At 43.5% G+C, this 20,894-nt stretch overlaps 1 protein-coding gene across 4 annotated transcripts in view; it reads right to left on the bottom strand.

Annotated features, from left to right (window-relative positions):
* The window catches only part of LOC118375015 (DNA repair protein XRCC4-like), a 53,636-nt gene that overhangs the window by 19,556 nt on the left and 13,186 nt on the right, over positions 1-20,894 (bottom strand). For all 4 annotated transcript variants that reach the window (XR_004823715.2, XR_008063791.1, XM_052461212.1 and 1 more), the window contains exon 4: positions 1,967-2,127. Coding sequence is in view for 2 of the 4 variants with exons in the window: in XM_052461212.1 (XP_052317172.1) it covers positions 1,967-2,127 (161 nt within the window). In the remaining 2 variants the exon portion in view is untranslated. The remainder of the gene's footprint in view (positions 1-1,966; positions 2,128-20,894) is intronic.

Here is a 20,894-nt window from a genome sequence, read left to right as displayed (position 1 = left end):
GGAACGTTTTTAAGAAATAATTTGTAGACTAACAATTGACCACAAGAAGCCCAAACAGATATATTTGACTAAAACATAATAATTTCAAACCTTGCTTACATTTGTATACGATCACTCTTTTATGTGCGGCAGTACTTAAATTAAATCACTTGGAGCTGATTTGCTGGTGTTTTTACAGTATTTTATGTCCAACATTTGTATTTTTTAAAAGTTAGTTTTGCTCATACAACTTGGGGGGACAAATTCGATCCATGGGCCGCCGGTTGGGAAACTCTGGCCTACAGCATCACCTAGATCTTCTGCACAGATTCTGTCAGACTTGGGCCCTGACAGTAAATCCCACTAAGACAAAAATAAAGGTGTTCCAAAAAATGTCCAGTTGCCAGGACAATTCTATCTAGACACCTTTGCCCTAGAGCACACAAAGAATTATACCTACCTCGGCCTAAACATAAACACCATAGGTAACTTCCACAAGGCTGTGAACAATCTAAGAGACAAGGAAAGAAGTGCTTTTCATGCTGTCAAAAGGAACATAAAACTCTGACTAAAAATACTTAAATCAGTTATAGTACCCATTGCTCTCTATGGTTTTGAGGTCTGTGGAGCACTCACCAACCAAGAATTCACAACATGGGAAAATGATCCTTCATGAACAATGCAAAACATCAAACAATGCATGCACAGAGCAGAATTAGGACTGTACCCGCTAAATATTAAAATCCATAAATAACTGTTAAATTCTACAACCACAAAGCCCCCACCTACAGAGATGAACCTAGAGAAGAGTCCCCTCAGCCAGTTGGTTCTGGGGCTCTGTTCAGAAACACAAACAGACCCCACAGAACCCCAGGACAGCAACACACTGGAAAGAATCAAACAAAAAAAAACTGAGCAAACTGGAATAGTATCTGGCCCTAAACAGAGAATACACAGTAGCAGAATACCTGACCACTGTGACTGACCCAAAATTAAGTAAATCCTTGACTATGTAGACTCTGTGAGAGAGAGAGCCAGGTATGCCTATGTGCCCACTGCCCAAATAAATGAGGTGGAAACTGAGATACACTTCCTTACCTATTGCCAAAGTTATGACCATATCACAGACACATATTTCCCACAGATTACACAGATCCACAAAGAATGTGAAAACAAATCAAACATTGATAAACCCCCATATCTGTTTGGATAAATACCGCAATGTGCAGTCACAGCAGTGAGATTTGTGACCCATCGCCATGAAAACAGAGCAACCAGTGGAGCACAAACAACATTGTAAATACAACCAATATTTATCTGTGTACTTATCTTCCCCTACTATTCATACTACAACTATGTGCACAATGTTAAAAACAGTGTACAGAGCTGATAATAATACATTTGAAATATATGTATCCCTTTGAAACCTTTATGAGTGCAATGTTAACTGAATATTTTTTTATGTTTTTTATGTGCTTTTTTGTTTCTTCTCACTTTTGTTAATGGTTTATTTCACTTGCTTTAAAGCCACTTTGAATTGAGAGAGAGAGAACTTTGGGTGGGTGTTATTGGGATGATGATGTGCCCCACCCTGGCCAGACATGAGCCACTCTACTGTCTGGCTTTTTCAGCTACTCAAGGGATCAGGGAGGAAATAAAAAATGTAAAAAAGAGGAAAAACAACAACAAAAAATAAATTAATTAATTAATTGAAGTCAATTCCCAGAAATCCCCAATAGTCTTTGTGGCCTGGACGTGGGTAACTCTCTCCTCTCAGTTGGGCGGCTAGTGATGATGTTATTGAGTGATGATGTCATTGTTGAGTCTCTGGGGAAAGAGGGCTAGGGAGTAGACCTAAGACGAGGAGCACGGGCACAACAACCCACAGATAAGTGGACTGCATCGTAAAAATGGAAAGTTACTTCCTTTTTTCGTGCCGTCAATTTAAACATATACGTGCACGCGTGTACACATACACAGTCCTTACTCTGCAAGGAGGTGCTGTCGCTCCTGCCGGAGTGTCTGATTCTTCTCCTGCAGCCGTCTGTTCTCTGCCTCCAGGTCAGCGCTGTGCTCCAGAGTGTGGGCTATCATCTCCCTGTTGAGATCCACAGGGGCAGGGTGCAGCTCCACTGCACCCATGTTCACCTACACATAGAGAGATGGTTGGGAAAGTAGAGGGAGAGAGAGAAACAGACAGAAACAGACAGAGAGGTGGTTAATAACACAGGAATGCCTGTACATGCACACAGTGAACATCCATTGATCTGAGCGCATAGACAGAGAGAAAATAAGTCATCAAATGGTGCCAAGGTGAGGTCATCAAACAGAGACAGGGTGGGAGTTGGTTTACTGCATTTCCCTCTCTTTCTATAACATGTTGAACACACTTCTAAGCTTCACTCTCTCAGGTAATGAGGTAGCCCGCTGTGTGTCTGCTGTTGTTTCCTGAAGGATACAGACTGGTGGTATAGTGAGTGTTCCTTATAAACCTGTCAGCTTGAGGGGGGCTGTCTCTGCTTCTGGCTAGCCATCTCCCATCTTTCACCCTCCTACAAATGGGCACTTGTCTGGGTCATATCGACTAACCTATAGGCATCCAAAAAAGCACCTTTAAAATCTGTATGGCAAAGTGACCTGTGACGGTCCTTACTAGTGCATGTAGCTATAACAAAGTGGAAATGTAGCTGCAGTAGTAACTCAATCACATCAATTGAGTTATGCTAGCTAATATGTTGTCAAAGATTGTGATGTTGTTGAGGTCAAGGTGGCTGGAGTAGCTAACTGAATGACATAACGCACAGCTCCACCCTCTCTCTCAGTCACTCTTTCCTTCTCTATGAAGTGGTCCAAATACCGGATGGCGCTTGCTAGATGAATTAGCTAGCTAGCTATGTTAGGTAGTTAGGCCATGGCTAGTAGTACCTTATATTGGTTTCTCGCAGTCATAGACTGAATTGTACATATACTTACAATTATAAAATCAATCATAAATAATGAACAAATGGTAAAATCCTAAACTAGCAAAACAACTGAGTAGTCAGGGTTTGAGTGAGGCCAGGGTGCCAGGGACAACATATTCCAGAACTGGTTATACGAAGCAGATGTAGATGTACAGTAGGTCTGCTGTGGTGACAGAGAAGTGCTTAATGCGCTTGAACTGCTTCCTGCTGGTACTTGTGGTCATGGTGTCAACCTGGCTGCTCCAGCGCAGGTCCTGCTGGACAGTGAGACCCAGCACCCCGAACTTTGATGTCTATGACAGGGGGTGAAGAGGGGGTGGTGCAGGCTGGGTTTTCAGAGAAGATGACATGCATCACTACACATTTATTCTCATTGAGAAGCATGTCATTGGTAGCGGTCCAGGTGCTGAGATCATCCAGTTCCCTCTGCATTGATGATGGTTGCTGAAGTTTCGTGGTTTCAAGCAGATTCATGTCATATTGTGACACGGTTGGCAGCTTCATGTGAAGCATCATTGATGAGGGCAAGGAAAATGACAGGGTCAAGGAAGGTCAGAGATTAGAAGGTCAGCTAGCAATAATGCAACAAGGATGCATCCACCAGATGCGGAAGGAATTGAGCCTTGGGACGAGGTTACGGTTAACGTTAGGTAGCGAACAGATATTAATATTTAGATAGCTAGATAGATAGATAGATAGATAGATAGATAGATAGATAGATAGATAGATAGATAGATTCCCAATATTTCACCATTAAACGTAGCTAGGTTTATGTAATGTTCCCTCAAGCTATCAAACATTATTTCATGATAACATTTGGTAGGTAGAAAACCAGAGAAGGCTGGTGGGAGGAGCTACAGTATAGGAGGGTGGGCTCATTCTAAGGTATGGAATGGAATAAATGGAATGGTATCAAATGCAACAAATTAATTGAGGCTGTTCTTACCCGTATCTAATGGCAAAAAAAGAGCTTCTGGATATCAAGACAGTGATCACTCACCTCAGATTAAACAAATATTTTTTAATTCAACAAGCAGGATGCACAGGACATTCTCCTAACACCCGACAAGGCCAACATCCCAGATATTTGCAAGAGGAAGAGATGCAGGTACAGAGGACACAGAGTGGGATGCCTCGTGAGGATCTTCAGAAAGCGAGTGGAAAAGCTGCCTTTACTGTCAATATTACTCGCCAATGTGCAATCATTGGACAAAAAATTAGATGTAAGATGGGGGGGGTTGTGCATATTTGTAAACAACAGCTCATGCACGAAATTTGAGGAAGTCTCTAGATTTTGCTCGCCTGAAGTAGAGTATATTGTGATAAATTGCAGGCCACACTACTTGCCTAGAGAGTTTTCGGCTATACTTTTCATGGCAGTTTATTTACCACCACAGACAGATGCTGGCACTAAGACCGCACTCAGTCAGCTGTATAAGGAAATAAGCCAACAGGAAACCACTCACATAAAGGCGGCGCTCCTTGTGGCCGGAGACTTTAATGCAGGGAAACTTAAATCAGTTCTACCCAATTTCTATTAAAATGTTAAATGTGCAACCACAGGGAAAATAATTCTAGATCACCTGTACATCACACACAGAGACGCGTACAAAGCTCTCCTTCGCCGTCTATTTGGTAAATCCAACCACAACTCTATCCTCCTGATTCCTGCTTACAAGCAGCAATTAAAGCAGGAATCAACAGTAACTCGGTCTATAAAAAAGTGGTCAGATGAAGCAGATGCTAAACTACAGGACTGTTTTGTGATCACAGACTGGAACATGTTCCGGGATTCTTCCGATGGCATTGAGGAGTACACCACATCAGTCACTGGCTTTATCAATAAGTGCATCGAGGACGTCGTCCCCATAGTGACTGTACGTACACACCCCAACCAGAAACCATGGATTACAGGGAACATTCGCACTGAGCTAAAGGGTAGAGCTGCCGCTTTCAAGGTGCGGGACTCTTATAAGACAAGGTGATGGAAGCTTATAAGAAATCCTGCTAAGCCCTGCGACGAACCATCAAACAAGCAAAGCGTCAACATAGGGCTAAGATTGAATCATACTACACCGGCTCCGATGCTCATCTTATGTGGCAGGGCTTGCAAACTATTACAAAGGGAAGCACAGCCGCGAGCTGCTCCGTGACAAGAGCCTACCAGACGAGCTAAATCACTTCTATACTCGCTTCGAGGCAAGCAACACTCAGGCATGTATGAGAGCATTAGCTGTTCAAGACGACTGTGTGATCACAATCTCCATAGCCAACGTGAGTAAGACCTTTAAACAGGTCAACATTCACAAGGCTGCGGGCCAGATGGATTACCAGGACCTGTGCTCCGGGCATGTGCTGGCCAACAGGCAGGTGTCTACACTGACATTTTCAACATGTCCCTGATTGAGTCTTTAACACCAAAATGTTTCAAGCAGACCACCATAGTTCCTGTGCCCAAGAACACAAAGGCAACCTGCCTAAATGACTACAGACCTGTAGCACTCACATCCGTAGCCATGAAGTGCTTTGAAAGGCTGGTAATGGCTCACATTAACACCATTATCCCAGAAACCCTAGACCCATTCCAAATTGCATACCGCCCAAAAAGATTCACAGATGATGCCATCTCTATTGCACTCCACACTGTCCTTTCCCACCTGGACTAAAGGACACCTATGTGAGAATGCTATTCATTGACTACAACTCAGCGTTCAACACCATAGTACCCACAAAGCTCATCACTAAGCTAAGGATCTTGGAACTAAACATCTGCCTCTGCAACTGGATCCTGGACTTCCTGATGGGCCGCCCCCAGCTGGTGAGGGTAGGTAGGAACACGCTGATCCTCAACACTGGAGCCCCCCAGAGGTGCGTGCTCAGTCCCCTCCTGTACTTCATGTTCACCCACGACTGCATGGCCAGGAACGACTCCAAATGATTGTGGAGAACAGGAAAAGGAGGACCGAGCACGCCCCTTTCTCATCGATGGGGCTGTAGTGGAGCAGATTGAAAGCAACATCGAGAGCATGGTTGCATCACTGCCTGGTACGGCAATTGCTTGGCCTCCGACCACAAGGCACTACAGAGAGTAGTGCGTACGGCCCTGTTCATCACTGGGGCTAAGCTGCCTGCCATCCAGGACCTCTACACCAGGTGGTGTCAGAGGAAGGCCCTAAAAATTGTCAAAGACCCCAGCCACCCCAGTCATAGACTGTTTTCTCTACTACCACATGGCAAGCGGTACCGGAGTGCCAAGTCTAGGACAAAAAGGCTTTTCAAAAGTTTTTACCCCCAAGCCATAAGACTCCTGAACAGGTAATCAAATGGCTACCCGGACTATCTGCATTGTGTGCCCAACCTCTCTTTTACGCTGCTGCTGCTACTCTCTGTTTATCATATATGCATAGTCACTTTAACTATACGTTCATGTACATACATGCAGGAGCACCAACCACTGCTCCCGCACATTGGCTAACCGATCTATCTGCATTGTGTCCCGCAACCCACCACCCGCCAACCCCTCTTTTACGCTACTGCTACTCTCTGTTCATCATATATGCATAGTCACTTTAACCATATCTACATGTACATACTACCTCAATCAGCCCGACTAACCGGTGGCTGTATGTAGCCTCGCTACTTTTATAGCCTCGCTGCTGTTATTTTTCACTGTCTTTTTACTGTTGTTATTTATTTCTTTACTTACCTATTGTTCATCTAATACCATTTGTGCACTATTGGTTAGAGCCTGTAAGTAGGCATTTCACTGTTGTAGTCGGCTTACGTGACAAACTTTGATTTAATATGATTAGAAGATTAAAGAAGAGAGGTCAATCTTGAGGATAGAGCTTGCTCAAAAGGGGTGCTTGCAAGTTCACCGTGCTAACTCTATAACTATTTTGGCTTGCCAGATAGTGTATTCAAGTTGGAAAATCTGAACCTCTGAGTTAAAATTAAGTTATTTGCGTAGAGCTTCCTATTGGTTGATTTTGATACTTTCCAAGTGGGAAACTCAGGCCTCACAGCCACAAAGTCATAAACCCAACCTATTTCTGCATTTTATCTTCTTAAAATTGGATTTTCTCTAACCCTAACCTTAAATCTAACCCTAAACTTAACCACAATGCTAACCTTATGCACTAACCCTAACCTTAAATTAAGACCAAAAAGCTAATTTTGGTTTACATTACATTTTTCACGATATAGAGCCCTACGGTGGAGGTGTCATAATACCCATAAAACCTAGCGGTCAAACAGGGAAAAGTTTCCAATCGTTTTTCTACCATTCACTTTTCCCATAGGGAATTTTAAAAACACTTAAAGGGCTGTGTTTCGTGTATCCTTACCATGGCATGACGTTTTGATAACCATGTAAATCTCTCGCGGACAAGGTGACTTTTATCAATTTATTCGCCTCTATTTACTCTCAGATTCATAAATGCTAATTAGCATCAAAGTAGACATCATGTAAAACTACAAATCCCTGCAAGCTCCTGCACGTAATCTTTAGTAAATAAGAGTCTGGTAGCAGCAGTTGTGATGTGTGTGTAGCATGAATGTATGTGTGTGTGTGTGTGTGTGTGTGTGTGTGTGTGTGTGTGTGTGTGTGTGTGTGTGTGTGTGTGTGTGTGTGTGTGTGTGTGTGTGTGTGTGTGTGTGTGTGTGTGTGTGTGTGTGTGTGTGTGTGTGTGTGTGTGTGTGATATGACTGGTTTCACATTTGTTTCCACCGACTACAAGTTAAAATAGATCTAAAACAAGTGTAATTTTATATTTACAATCCCCTTATCCAAACAGATGAATCATTTACCTAGGTCTTATTAATAGCTCTTATCAAGTTATAAATTACAGTGCATGGAGAATGGTGTTATTTCTATCAGAAAAAAGAAAGTTGATGTTTTTCCACTTGGAACCGATAGGTTGCTGGACCTTATTCATAGTTTCCTCACGTTTAAAGGTGGTGGAACTATGAGAGAATTAATACATGCATTTCCACATACTTAAATTCAAGAGGGACGTGTGTAAAAAAAGGAATTAAGTTAATTTTACGTATGCATACCTCAGGTCCAAATCCCCCATAGAGAAAGAGGATGCAATGCCTCATGATGAGTTGGGAAACCAGAAGGTAGTGAGGTGCTAAATCTTTTCTGGGCTGTGTTGGGGTCGTTGACCCACTGTAATAAAGGCTGGCGTCTTCAAAAGCTCTCATTAAATGCTTGTAATTTTTGTCTAGGCCAGAGTTGTCCTGGCAGGCCACACAGCTGTTTTCTCCTGGCACGGTGAACCTGATCGTGTCAAAGTAGACACTCCTCATCATCACCGTTCTCACTATGTTTCCCTTCCTGCTCTCTGTTGGTCTCTTTCTCCCCGTGTATTCTCTCTCACAAAGAAGAAGAAAACACAAGCAGAAATCAGACGACACCTCCACACCACACTTTTCAGAAAATACTCAGGCCCAGTCACAGTAAAATGAAGGAAATCTGAACACAAGTTTGTGAGAAGTTATATGTGCACAGTGTTCCTCATTCTTACTGTGACTAGACCATGCTAGTTCACTCTTATACAGTATTTAAATAACTTGCACAATGCTAGTTCACTCTTATACAGTATTTAAATAACTTGCACAATGCTAGTTCACTCTTATACAGTATTTAAATAACTTGCACAATGCTAGTTTATTCTGACTTCTGCAAGTAATTTCAATTTTGGACAAACTGTTGTCCAATATTTGACATTTCTTTCCACCAGTGTTTGTATTTCATGGTACTAAAATCAATGTTTAATTCCTGTAAGGATTTCATTGTGTTTGGAGATCACTGATTTAGTTTATATGTTATTCAATACTTTGGCTTGCCGAATAGGGCCCTTTATACAGCTCTGCCTCATTCATTTCTCAATAAACAAAGTTATGCTCTTCTGTTTTCAATATACAGCATAATATGTTATTGTTCACTAACTATATAACTTTCAACACTCAAAAACATGACAACACAATGCACATTAAACCCCCCTCAGACTCCCTGTCATTGTTTTGTGTGATTGCTAACCTAAGCGCTGCCATCGGCCTTGGTGTTGCCAAACAGCCGATGTAACGGCTGTGAAAGAGCCCCAACAACGAGGGCTGATTACGACATGGCCATGTAAATCAGCACTTTAACAATGCACTAATGGCTTCAGGATTCAGAGGAGACCACCCAGGTTATATTGAAAGACAGCTTTCCAACCTCGTAAAAATAAGACCAAAATGAAGATGTTACTGACTGATCCTATGCAGGCTGAGCCCCACAGCCTGAGAGTCTATGAAACTGTAGGCGTGCTTAATAAGAGATGATAAAAGTAATTTGCAGAGTTTCAAATGAGAGAGCTGTTTAACTAGAGGGTGTTTGTACACAGGTCTGTGTGAGTGACCGTTACATGTCTGAACGCGCAAAGGTGAATCTGAGCAAAGGTTTAGAAAGTGTACGTGTGTTCAGGGAATGATGTGTCACACTGACTAACACTTAAGGCTTTGTTCTTACTTTACCTCTAACCCCCTTCACTTCTTTCGTCAGATCTCCCCCTTCACCCCCGTGCCAGGGCAGCGTGTCAGTCAGCTCAGTGTGGCTAATCACAGGTCAGTCTATCTATACTGTAATGTACAGTACATCTCTGTGACCCCGTGGTTCAACCCTGGTTCACATTACTCTGCCTGTAAGATGTGCTGTTTCATTTATCACTATAATGATAGGTTAGGGGAGTAGAAGAGGTCATAATAGCATGGGGTAAACTATAACCCTTGTGTACACTAACACGCTGAGCATTGCTGACAAGTCAGAGTGAGCCCTGAAGTCGACTGCAGCTTGGCTACTCCTGTTCTGGGCCTCTTGTATTCAGTTGGTTTTGCAGCTCATTATATTTTGAAGATCATTATGTGCACATTTGTTTCTCTGCTCCCTCTCATTCTGACGACAAACTGTTTCCTTGACACAAGTCCTTCTTGCCATTGACCAATGTAATGTGTTTAGGCTATGTTGGGTCCATATTGTCCTGTGAGTGGGTGTTTAAAGCCCTGGGGGCCAGGTCACTGGACGTCCTGGGACCCCTGTCCTGGTAGAGAGAGGGAGGCCTGGAGGGTAAGAAGCTCTGTTAGCAGGGGCCATAAATAACCTGTTTATGAACTAGGGCCGGCTCCATCTAAGACATTTTGAGACAAAAGATCACAGGACTAATGCAAACAATGAGTATGGTTACATAATGTGATTGTTGTGAAAAGTCAGATGAATATAATAGTTCAAATTAAAACGTTTACATGCTTTGGAAGAACGATTTCCTTAATAATCCTGTTTACATGGACACATCTGAAATCAGGTTACCTGATGGCACTCTGATCAATGCCGAAAATCACCAAGCAAACTAAACGTTCTACCGCAGCAACCATGTTATTTTTGGGACATATAAAGCTTGTATGTGAAAACTACTTCTAAGATGCATACATTCAGTTGTTCTGAATTCACTTCACTCACGCTAGAGGGAGGCTCGTCCGGCTGGCGTCAACACATGAGCAGATCAAATACACTGCTGGAACAACGATTAAGGTGTTTATATGTCCTAATAATTCGAAAGACTGCCCTGAAAACCAGGTGTTTTAATCGGCGTAAGTTTACTTTGATTTTGACCTTATGCCAATTAAGATAAGCAGAGTAAGGTGTTTACATGACTATTGCATAATCTGCCTACTGGCATAATCAGTTTAATATCAAATTATTACTGTGCATGTAAACGTACTCAGTGTGTGTGTGTGTGTGTGTGTGTGTGTGTGTGTGTGTGTGTGTGTGTGTGTGTGTGTGTGTGTGTGTGTGTGTGTGTGTGTGTGATGCACACCGTGAAAAACAAAACATATTTCAGACTTGTTGAGCAGAACAGCCATTCTTTCAGGAACTGTTGATTTCTCCATCTCAGAAAATCACCAAAGGATCACCACATCGTATTATACTAGAAGAGGTGCAGAAAGACGGACAGGATGAAGTCTCTGTGGAAAGACCGACAGGATGAAGTCTCCGTGGAAAGACCGACAGGTGGAAGTCTCCATGGAAAGACGGACAGGATGAAGTCTCCGTGGAAAGACGGACAGGATGAAGTCTCCGTGGAAAGACGGACAGGATGAAGTCTCTGTGGAAAGACGGACAGGATGAAGTCTCCGTGGAAAGACCGACAGGATGAAGTCTCCGTGGAAAGACCGACAGGTGGAAGTCTCCATGGAAAGACAGACAGGATGAAGTCTCCGTGGAAAGACCGACAGGTGGAAGTCTCCATGGAAAGACGGACAGGATGAAGTCTCCATGGAAAGACAGACAGGATGAAGTCTCCGTGGAAAGACCGAGAGGATGAAGTCTCCGTGGAAAGACCGAGAGGATGAAGTCTCCGTGGAAAGACCGACAGGTGGAAGTCTCCGTGGAAAGACGGACAGGATGAAGTCTCCATGGAAAGACAGACAGGATGAAGTCTCCGTGGAAAGACCGACAGGATGAAGTCTCCGTGGAAAGACCGACAGGTGGAAGTCTCCGTGGATTGACGGACAGGATGAAGTCTCCATGGAAAGACAGACAGGATGAAGTCTCCGTGGAAAGACCGACAGGTGGAAGTCTCCATGGAAAGACGGACAGGATGAAGTCTCCATGGAAAGACAGACAGGATGAAGTCTCCGTGGAAAGACCGAGAGAATGAAGTCTCTGTGGAAAGACTGACAGGATGAAGTCTCCGTGGAAAGACCGACAGGTGGAAGTCTCCATGGAAAGACGGACAGGATGAAGTCTCCATGGAAAGACAGACAGGATGAAGTCTTGCTTCTATCATTCCTTTACTTTTCTTTTCCTTCTGAGACGCAGTGATAAAGCTAAAAGGTCAAAGTCTATGCCATGTGCCAGGCCTTGCCAGGGTGTGGGCAGATAACTGGGCAGGACCAGAACTGCCATCCTGTGTGACTGATATAGGCTACCCTTTCACAGAGAGCGGGGGTATTGAAAAAAAGGCCTCCTTTCAGACAGAGCAAACACATCTTTCTGTTTTCATGTGGAATTTGTTAACTTGTGAATTGTGCATTTGCATATTGCTAGTGCTGTGAACACACTCCATAGCACATCTATACTTGCTATTAAATAGGGAAATTTGCATTCACCTGTCTGGTTATTTCTGTAAGTGAATATAACGAAAAGGAAGCAAGGATACAAGGGAAGGTAGGTCAAGGGAAGGAAGGTCAAGGGGAGGAAGGTCCTTCAGACAATTGAGATGTATCTCTGTGAGGAATTGTTGCAAGGAAACACTATAGACCAGGTATATTTTCTATGAATATTGAACAGTCCAAGTACATGACATCCTTGAGAAATGTATGAGATTCATGTTGAAAGTTACACTTACACTGTGTAAGCAATAGGGAAAGGAGAACAGAAGCCATGGATTTGACGGAAGGCAACCTAGTGGTTAGAGCGTTGGGCCAGTAACCGAAAGGTTGTTGGATCGAATCCCCGAGCTGACAAGGTAAAAGTCAGTTGTTCTGCCCCTGAACAAGGCAGTTAACCCACTGTTCCCTGGTAGGCCGTCATTGTAAATAAGAATTTGTTCTTAACTGACTTGCCTAGTTAAATAAAGGTTACATTTCAGAATACAAAAAAAAACAAAAAATACCTAAGCTAATGGATACCACACACATTTGTAAATGTTTGTAAAAATAACTTATTAAATTAGATACATGGCCTTGATAGGCATAATCCATTCACATACAAAATGACTTATACATACCATACATTCCCCAGCCTTATTACCCCAACCCGCTATGTCCAGATTTACAAACACATCTTCCACACTCAGAATATACCTCCCCACTTTGTAGTTTAACACACAACTGCCATACACACACATCCTTAAGAAATATATCCTCAAAGAAAACATGTTCCATGTGCTCTCTCAATACAGGCGTAACAGCCAACATACTGTATATGTACACCCATCCGCCATACAGTGCCCATATGCCCATCACACAGACACACTTCCATTATTCCCCTGTCTTATACATCCGACACAGATAAATCCCAGCGGTAGCGTGCGGAGTACAGCTTAGGACAATACGCCAGGGCTCAGTTTTATTGGAGTGAATGAAATGCATAGAAATAGAATGAATAGAACAGGAGTCCCAAACAAGTGAAAAAATATTTGCCTGTTCTATTCGTTGTATTTATATGCAACCTATCCGATAGGCGAAATACAGGTAGATAACTTTTGAAAAACTGGGCCCAGGCTTTTCTTTACCAGCTTCTCCTGTCAGCCCCCCTCACATCAATAACAGAGTAAGGAATCACAGTATGAGAGGAACAGACGGGGGTGAGGGGAGGGTAATAGCCTAAGGAAAAGAGCAGAGAGCCTGTTGAAGTAGAGGGGGGAAGACTGGAGTTGGGATACCTACTTTTTCTATATGGTATCTAGATCTTTGTAGTATGGCTGCCCACAGCACACACCCACACCACTCTGCTTCAATCAGAGGCATAAACTAGTGCTAATCAGTGTAAGTGTCTGAGGGGATTCCCTTGTGTGTGTGTGTGTGTGTGTGTGTGTGTGTGTGTGTGTGTGTGTGTGTGTGTGTGTGTGTGTGTGTGTGTGTGTGTGTGTGTGTGTGTGTGTGTGTGTGTGTGTGTGTGTGTGTGTGTGTGTGTGTATGTATGTATATATATATATATATACATATGTATATATATAGATATAGATATAGAGAGAGTGAGAGACCTAGTCCAGACAGTCAGTGCCCAGAACAGAAGGTCAGCAACAGGGAGGGGAGGTGGGATGTAGGACTGGAGACAAAGGGATAGGGACATGACCCCAGTGAAAATGGAAACACATAGTGGGCATAGAGGGGAACAAGGCATTCCTTATGGGAGCATCCAACTGAATGTCCTGAAGTCACCCTGGTTACACTGGGAGCATCCAACTCCCAAGTGAATGTCCTGAAGTCACCCTGGTTACACTGGGAGCATCCAACTCCAAAATGAATGTCCTGAAGTCACCCTGGTTACACTGGGAGCATCCAACTCCCATGTGAATGTCCTGAAGTCACCATGGTTACACTGGGAGCATCCAACTCCCAAGTGAATGTCCTGAAGTCACCCTGGTTACACTGGGAGCATCCAACTCCCAAGTGAATGTCCTGAAGTCACCCTGGTTACACTGGGAGCATCCAACTCCAAAATGAATGTCCTGAAGTCACCCTGGTTACACTGGGAGCATCCAACTCCCAAGTGAATGTCCTGAAGTCACCCTGGTTACACTGGGAGCCTCCAACTCCAAGTGAATGTCCTGAAGTCACCCTGGTTACACTGGGAGCAGGGACACAATGAACTCATTCATAAAGGCAAAGTCTACTTGATAATCTAGACATCCTTTGGTTTTCCAAAAAGTTAAGCAATTTCATCCATACTGTGATATAAGAAACTTTAAGGAAAATGACCCTGTTGCAGAGTCCACAAGGTGAAACCCCATTAATTGCTTAATATACAGTACACATTACAACAGACAGGATTTAGTAGAGAGTATATATTACTACAACAGACATGATTTAGTAGAGACTACACATCATTACAACAGACAGGACTGAATAGACAGTATATATTATTACAACAGACAAGACTTAATAGACAGTATATATTATTACAACAGACAGGACTTAATAGACAGTACAGATTATTACAACAGACAGGACTACTGTTGGAGCCCACCCAACCATTAATCATAGCCATATACCCCTTTCCCAGCTCAAAATGGCATGTATCTCTGGAAAACAATGATGTGTGTGTGTGTGTGTGTGTGTGTGTGTGTGTGTGTGTGTGTGTGTGTGTGTGTGTGTGTGTGTGTGTGTGTGTGTGTGTGTGTGTGATTGTATAGCACTGTGTGTGTGTTTTGGGGTGGGAGGGGGTCTTTATTATGGGAAGTGTGGGCAACTAGCGGAAAGCTTGCCCTGTCAGCAGGAGATCCACCTTGCAGAGGCTGTGGGGAAGATAATGAGACGGAAGTGAGAGGCGGCAATGCCCTGATAAAGACTGATAATTTGAGGCTTTCTAAACAGTTTAGTGTGCCATGGAACATGATGACACTATTGGGTCACATTTCTGATTGTACCAGAAAGACTCCAGCAAGATTGTGGGAGAAATCTGCATGTCAAAATGACTGCAGTTCTTTAACAAATACCTGTAAGTGCAACTTGTGCAAACAGATAAAAAGATGAATGATGGACACCCAGACAGACCACATGGATTAGTCCTAAATTGTATCCTCCATTGTGGTCTGGGGAATCTTCATTTTCAGCTTTCTTCCAATTGTCATACAGAACTGGCCGTCTCAATTTCTTTGTAATTTGCAACCAAATACACTATTTGAGTTGCATTAATTGCCCTACTTTTCAGTCACTCTGGTCCCTGTCTGCTTTTGTTGGTTTAGCGATTTATCCAAACACAAATTAGCGTCATTGCACCACTACACAAAACTGTGAAAATGGAAACACAAAACGGGACGCCATTATTTCTTGGAGAGGATACTATTGTATCTGAGAGGGGTCTGGATTAGGACTGAAATGATTCTGGATTTCACACTACTTGTTCTGCCCAACACTGAACATGTTCTTAGTAAGACATTATCTGCAGTTCTTTAAGTAAAACAGGCATCTAGATATTTTCCTTGCAGTGTTACCTGTATCAGAGCTTGTCTGTTTCGGTTGGCAAGCTCAACAGTCAAGTCGCCCTGCGTATCTATCAATCCATTCTGCATAACAAAAGCCACAGTACCCTAGACAAGGGCACCACCATATGACTGTTTGCCAACAATGACGTATGTGTGGTATTCACAGACGTGTTTGGTTTTGGGCTGGGTGGGGACAATTCATTTTCATTTCAATCACACTGTTTTCTTTAGTTTCCTTCGTTGGAGCAGCTCCACGCCCAGTAGAGACAGCTAGATGAGACAGTGGTATCATTGGTATAGAATGGGTTGGACATGATATGGACCTTTAGACACCCTACAGTAGTACAATAGCATGGATACTGGCAACACAGTGAGAAAGGCCATGTATAGGCTAGTCATAATATGGATAAGTACAATCTTTAATGTGAGTTAATGTAGCGCAAAGAAAAGGACAGGGAACTTTCCTAGTCCATATAAATCCAATAGGAAGCATCATAGTCCGCAAAAAGCATGATATTTTTCCTCTCTCTCAGACCAAAGGTTGAGAGAACGCCAAGAGCCTGCAAAGCTGTCATCAAGGCAAAGGGTGGCTACTTTGAAGAATCTTAAATATAAAATATATTTTGATTTGTTTAACACTTTCTTGATTACTACAAGATTCCACATGTGTTATTTCATAGTTTTGATGTCTTCACTATTATTCTACAGTGTAGAAAATGGTCAAAATAAAGAAAAACCCTTGAATGAGTAGGTGTGTCCAAACTTTTGACTGGTACTGTATATGTAAATATATAAAAAAGGATTTGTCTGACACGGTAAAGCAGTTATCCCCCAGCCTGTTAGTTCTCTAGAACCCCTGACAGATGATGTTGCTGACAATATCCTGATAGTATCCAAATTCACCTCAACACCAAACTAGCACATGTCAATTCGTTCAAGTAATGCTTTCACAGAGGAGCATCAATGGATCAACTGAAGATCCAAACAAGAGAACCTGAACATGTGTCAAGTGCAGTGTACTGTAGGTATTCATCTAAATATATGGCTCTGGGCAATGCATGCAACTGAGCGGCTGCAAGAATGACCTTAACAGCGGCAAGGCTATATACAGTAGCAAGACTATATACAGTAGCAAGGCTATAAAAGTAGCGAGGCTACATACAGACACCGGTTAGTCAGGCTGATTGAGGTAGTATGTAGATGTAGATATGGTTAAAGTAACTATGCATATATGATGAACAGAGAGTAGCAGTAGCGTAAAAGAGGGGATGGGGGGTGGTGGGACACAATACAGATAGTCCGGTTAGCCAATGTGCGGGAGCATTGGTTGGTCGGCCCAATTAAGGTAGTATGTACATGATTGTATAGTTAATGCATACATGATAAACAGAGAGTATCAGCAGCGAAAAATAGAGGTTTGGCACACAATGCAGATAGTCCGGGTAGCCATTTGATTACCTGTTCAGGGGTCTTATGGCTTGGGGGTAAAAACTGTTGAAAAGCCTTTTTGTCCTAGACTTGGCACTCTGGTGCCGCTTGCCATGCGGTAGTAGAGAAAACAGTCTATGACTGGGGTGGCTGGGGTCTTTGACAATTTTTAAGGCCTTCCTCTGACACCACCTGGTGTAGAGGTCCTGGATGGCAGGCAGCTTAGCCCCAGTGATGAACTGGGCCGTACGCACAACCCTCTGTAGTGCCTTGCGGTCGGAGGCCAAGCAATTGCCGTACCAGGCAGTGATGCAACCAATCAGGATGCTCTTGATATTGCAGCTGTAGAACCTTTTGAGGCTCTCAGGACCCATGCCAAATCTTTTTAGTTTCCTGAGGGGAATAGGCTTTGTCATGCCCTCTTCACGACTGTCTTGGTGTGTCTGGACCATTCTAGTTTGTTGGTGATGTGGACACCAAGGAACTTGAAGCTTTCAATCTGCTCCACTACAGCCCCGTCGAAGAGAATGGGGGCGTGTTCGGTCCTCCTTTTCCTGTTGTCCACAATCATGTCCGTAGTCTTGGTTACGTTGAGAGATAGGTTGTTATTCTGTCAACACCCGGCCATGTCTCTGACCTCCTCCCTATAGGCTGTCTCGTCATTGTCGGTGATCAGGCCTACCACTGTTGTGTCGTCTGCAAACTTAATGATGGTGTTGGAGTCGTTCCTGGCCATGCAGTCGTGGGTGAACAGTAAGTACAGGAGGGGACTGAGCATGCACCTCTGGGGGGCTCCAGTGTTGAGGATCAGCGTGTTCCTACCTACCCTCACCAGCTGGGGGCGGCCCATCAGGAAGTCCAGGATCCAGTTGCAGAGGGAGATTTTTAGTTCCAAGATCCTTAGCTTAGTGATGAGCTTTGAGGGTACTATGGTGTTGAATGCTGAGCTGTAATCAATGAATAGCATTCTCACATAGGTGTTCCTTTAGTCCAGGTGTGAAAGGGCAGTGTGGAGTGCAATAGAGATTGCATCATCTGTGAATCTGTTTGGGCGGTATGCAAATTGGAATAGGTTTAGGGTTTCTGGGAGCCATTACCAGCCTTTCAAAGCACTTCATGGCTACGGATGTGAGTGCTACGGGTCTGTAAACATTTAGGCAGGTTGCCTTTGTGTTCTTGGGCTTAGGGACTATGGTGATCTGCTTGAAACATGTTGGTATTACAGACTTAATCAGGGACATGTTGAAAATGTCAGTGAAGACACCTGCCAGTTGGTCAGCACAAGCCCGGAGCACACGTCCTGGTAATCCGCCGTGTCACTGGGCAACTCGCAGCTGTGCTTCCCTTTGTAGTCTGTAATAGTTTGCAAGCCCTGCCACATAAGATGAGCGTCGGAGCCAGTGTAGTATAATTCAATCTTAGCCCTTTATTCACACTTTGCCTGTTTGATGGTTCGTCGCAGGTCATAGCAGGATTTCTTATAAGCTTCGGGGTTAGAATCGTGCACCTTGAAAGCTGCAGCTCTACCCTTTAGCTCAGTGTGAATGTTGCCTGTAATCCATGGCTTCTGGTTGGGGTGTGTCTGTAGCACAGTTGGTAGAGCATGGCGCTTGTAACGCCAGGGTAGTGGGTTCGATTCCCGGGACCACCCATACGTAGAATGTATGCACACATGACTGTAAGTCGCTTTGGATAAAAGCGTCTGCTAAATGGCATATATTATTATTATTATATATTATGTACAGTCACTATTGATAAAGCCAGTGACTGATGTGGTGTACTCCTCAATGCCATCGGAAGAATCCCGGAACATGTTCCAGTCTGCGATAGCAAAACAGTCCTGTAGTTTAGCATCTGCTTCATCTGACCACTTTTTTACAGACCGAGTCACTGGTGATTCCTGCATTAATTGTTGCTTGTAAAGCAGGAATCAGGAGGATAGAGTTGTGGTCGGATTTACCAAATAGAGGGCGAAGGAGAGCTTTGTTCACGTCTCTGTGTGGAGTACAGGTGATCTAGAATTTTTTCCACTCTTGTTGCACATTTAACATTTGGGAGAACTGATTTAAGTTTCCCTGCATAAAAGTCTCTGACCACTAGGAGCGCCACCTCTGGCTGAATGGTTTCCTGTTTGCTTATTTCCTTATCCAGCTGACTGAGTGCAGTCTTAGTGCCAGCATCTGTCTGTGGTGGTAAATACATAGCCACGAAAAGTATAACTGAAAACTCACTAGGCAAGTAGTGTGGCCTGCAATGTATCACAATATACTCTACTGCAGGAGAGAAAAATCGAGAGACTTCCTTAGATTTTGTGCAGCAGCTGTTGTTTACAAATATGCACAGACTGCCCTCCCTCGTCTTGCCGGTGCTGCGTATATCCCGCAAGCTGAATATCCATGTCATCATTCAGCCACGATTCCGTGAAACATAGGATATTACAGTTTTTGATGTCCCGTTGGTTGGATATTCGTGATTGTACCTTGTCTAATTTATTGTCCAATGATTGCACGTTGGCGGGTAATATTGACGGTAACGGCAGCTTTCCCACTCGCTTTCTGAAGATCCTCACGAGGCATCCTGCTCTGTGTCCTCTGTACCTGCATCTCTTCCTCTTGCAGATAACTGGGATGTTGGTCTTGTCGGGTGTTAGGAGAATGTCTTGTGCATCCTGCATGTTGAAGAAAAAATCTTCTTCTTATCTGAGGTGAGTGATCGCTGTGGCAGAAACATTATGTACAAAATAAGTTACAAATAACGCGGAAAAACCCCACATAATAGCACAATTGATTGGGTGCCCGTAAAACTGCTGCCATTTCTTCCGGTGCCATTTTTCAATGGGGATGACAGGGTATGAGAGAAGTGACTCAACACGTAAAACCTCAAAATATTGGAGAGCCTCCATAGGAAGCCTCTGGGAATTCCCTGGGACTGGATGCTCCTGGACCTGCCCTGTCCTCTGGGAATAAGAGGAGCAGTGACAGTCAGGGTGTTCCCCCATCAGCTAGGCTAGCCAACAACATCAGCCACACATCAGGCTGTGGTCTGTGTGGAATGGTGACAACTCAGGCAGGCCTGTCATGAGGGAACGTAGTGTGGAGTGTGTGCCATATACTGAACATGGGGGTGCTATTTTCCCCCAGGCATGGCAGTTTGTGCGAATGGGGAAAAAGCATACAGTGGCTAGTGGATTGTGTAGAAGGGTAAAGAGTGATTCATAACGTAGGGAGGCTCTACAAGAGTATAGTCCAACATACCATAGTACACAGGACTTCTTTACTGAAGCCCAACAAATCAATATGCATATGAACGCATTCACAGTATGTGTAACTATGCTTGAAATCAATGCAAGTAGGTCCTGTAGGTGTTTTTAAGCAGGAAGGGAATCCCAGACAAGGTATAGACAATTCCTGGGGTGTCAGGGTAGCCTAGTGGTTAGAGCATTGGACTAGTAAGCGAAAGGTTGCAAGTTCAAATCCCCGAGCTGACAAGGTACAAATCTGTCGTTCTGCCCCATAACAGGCAGTTAACCCACTGTTCCTAGGCCTTCATTGAAAATAAGAATTTGTTCTTAATTAACTGACCTGCCTAGTTAAATAAAGGTCAAATAAATAAAAAAAAACAGACAAGGTATAGTCAGTAGCATACTGTATAGGCTATACAGTATGCTACTGTAGAAAACCATGAATTGGTGTCTGTTGAAATGAGGCCAAGGGAGCTATGTAAAAACCCACAAAGTTAGCGTCATTGCCACAGAAGTCCCAGCTGACTGAGAGTGTTATATCCCTTCTACCATTTGTGATAATCCACTGACATCTAAAATTCAACGAAG

Source organism: Oncorhynchus keta, chromosome 14 (assembly GCF_023373465.1).
Source record: "Oncorhynchus keta strain PuntledgeMale-10-30-2019 chromosome 14, Oket_V2, whole genome shotgun sequence".
NCBI lineage: Eukaryota > Metazoa > Chordata > Actinopteri > Salmoniformes > Salmonidae > Oncorhynchus > Oncorhynchus keta.
The sequence above is the reverse complement of the archived record's forward strand: the minus strand, read 5'-3'. Positions and strand labels throughout refer to the sequence as shown.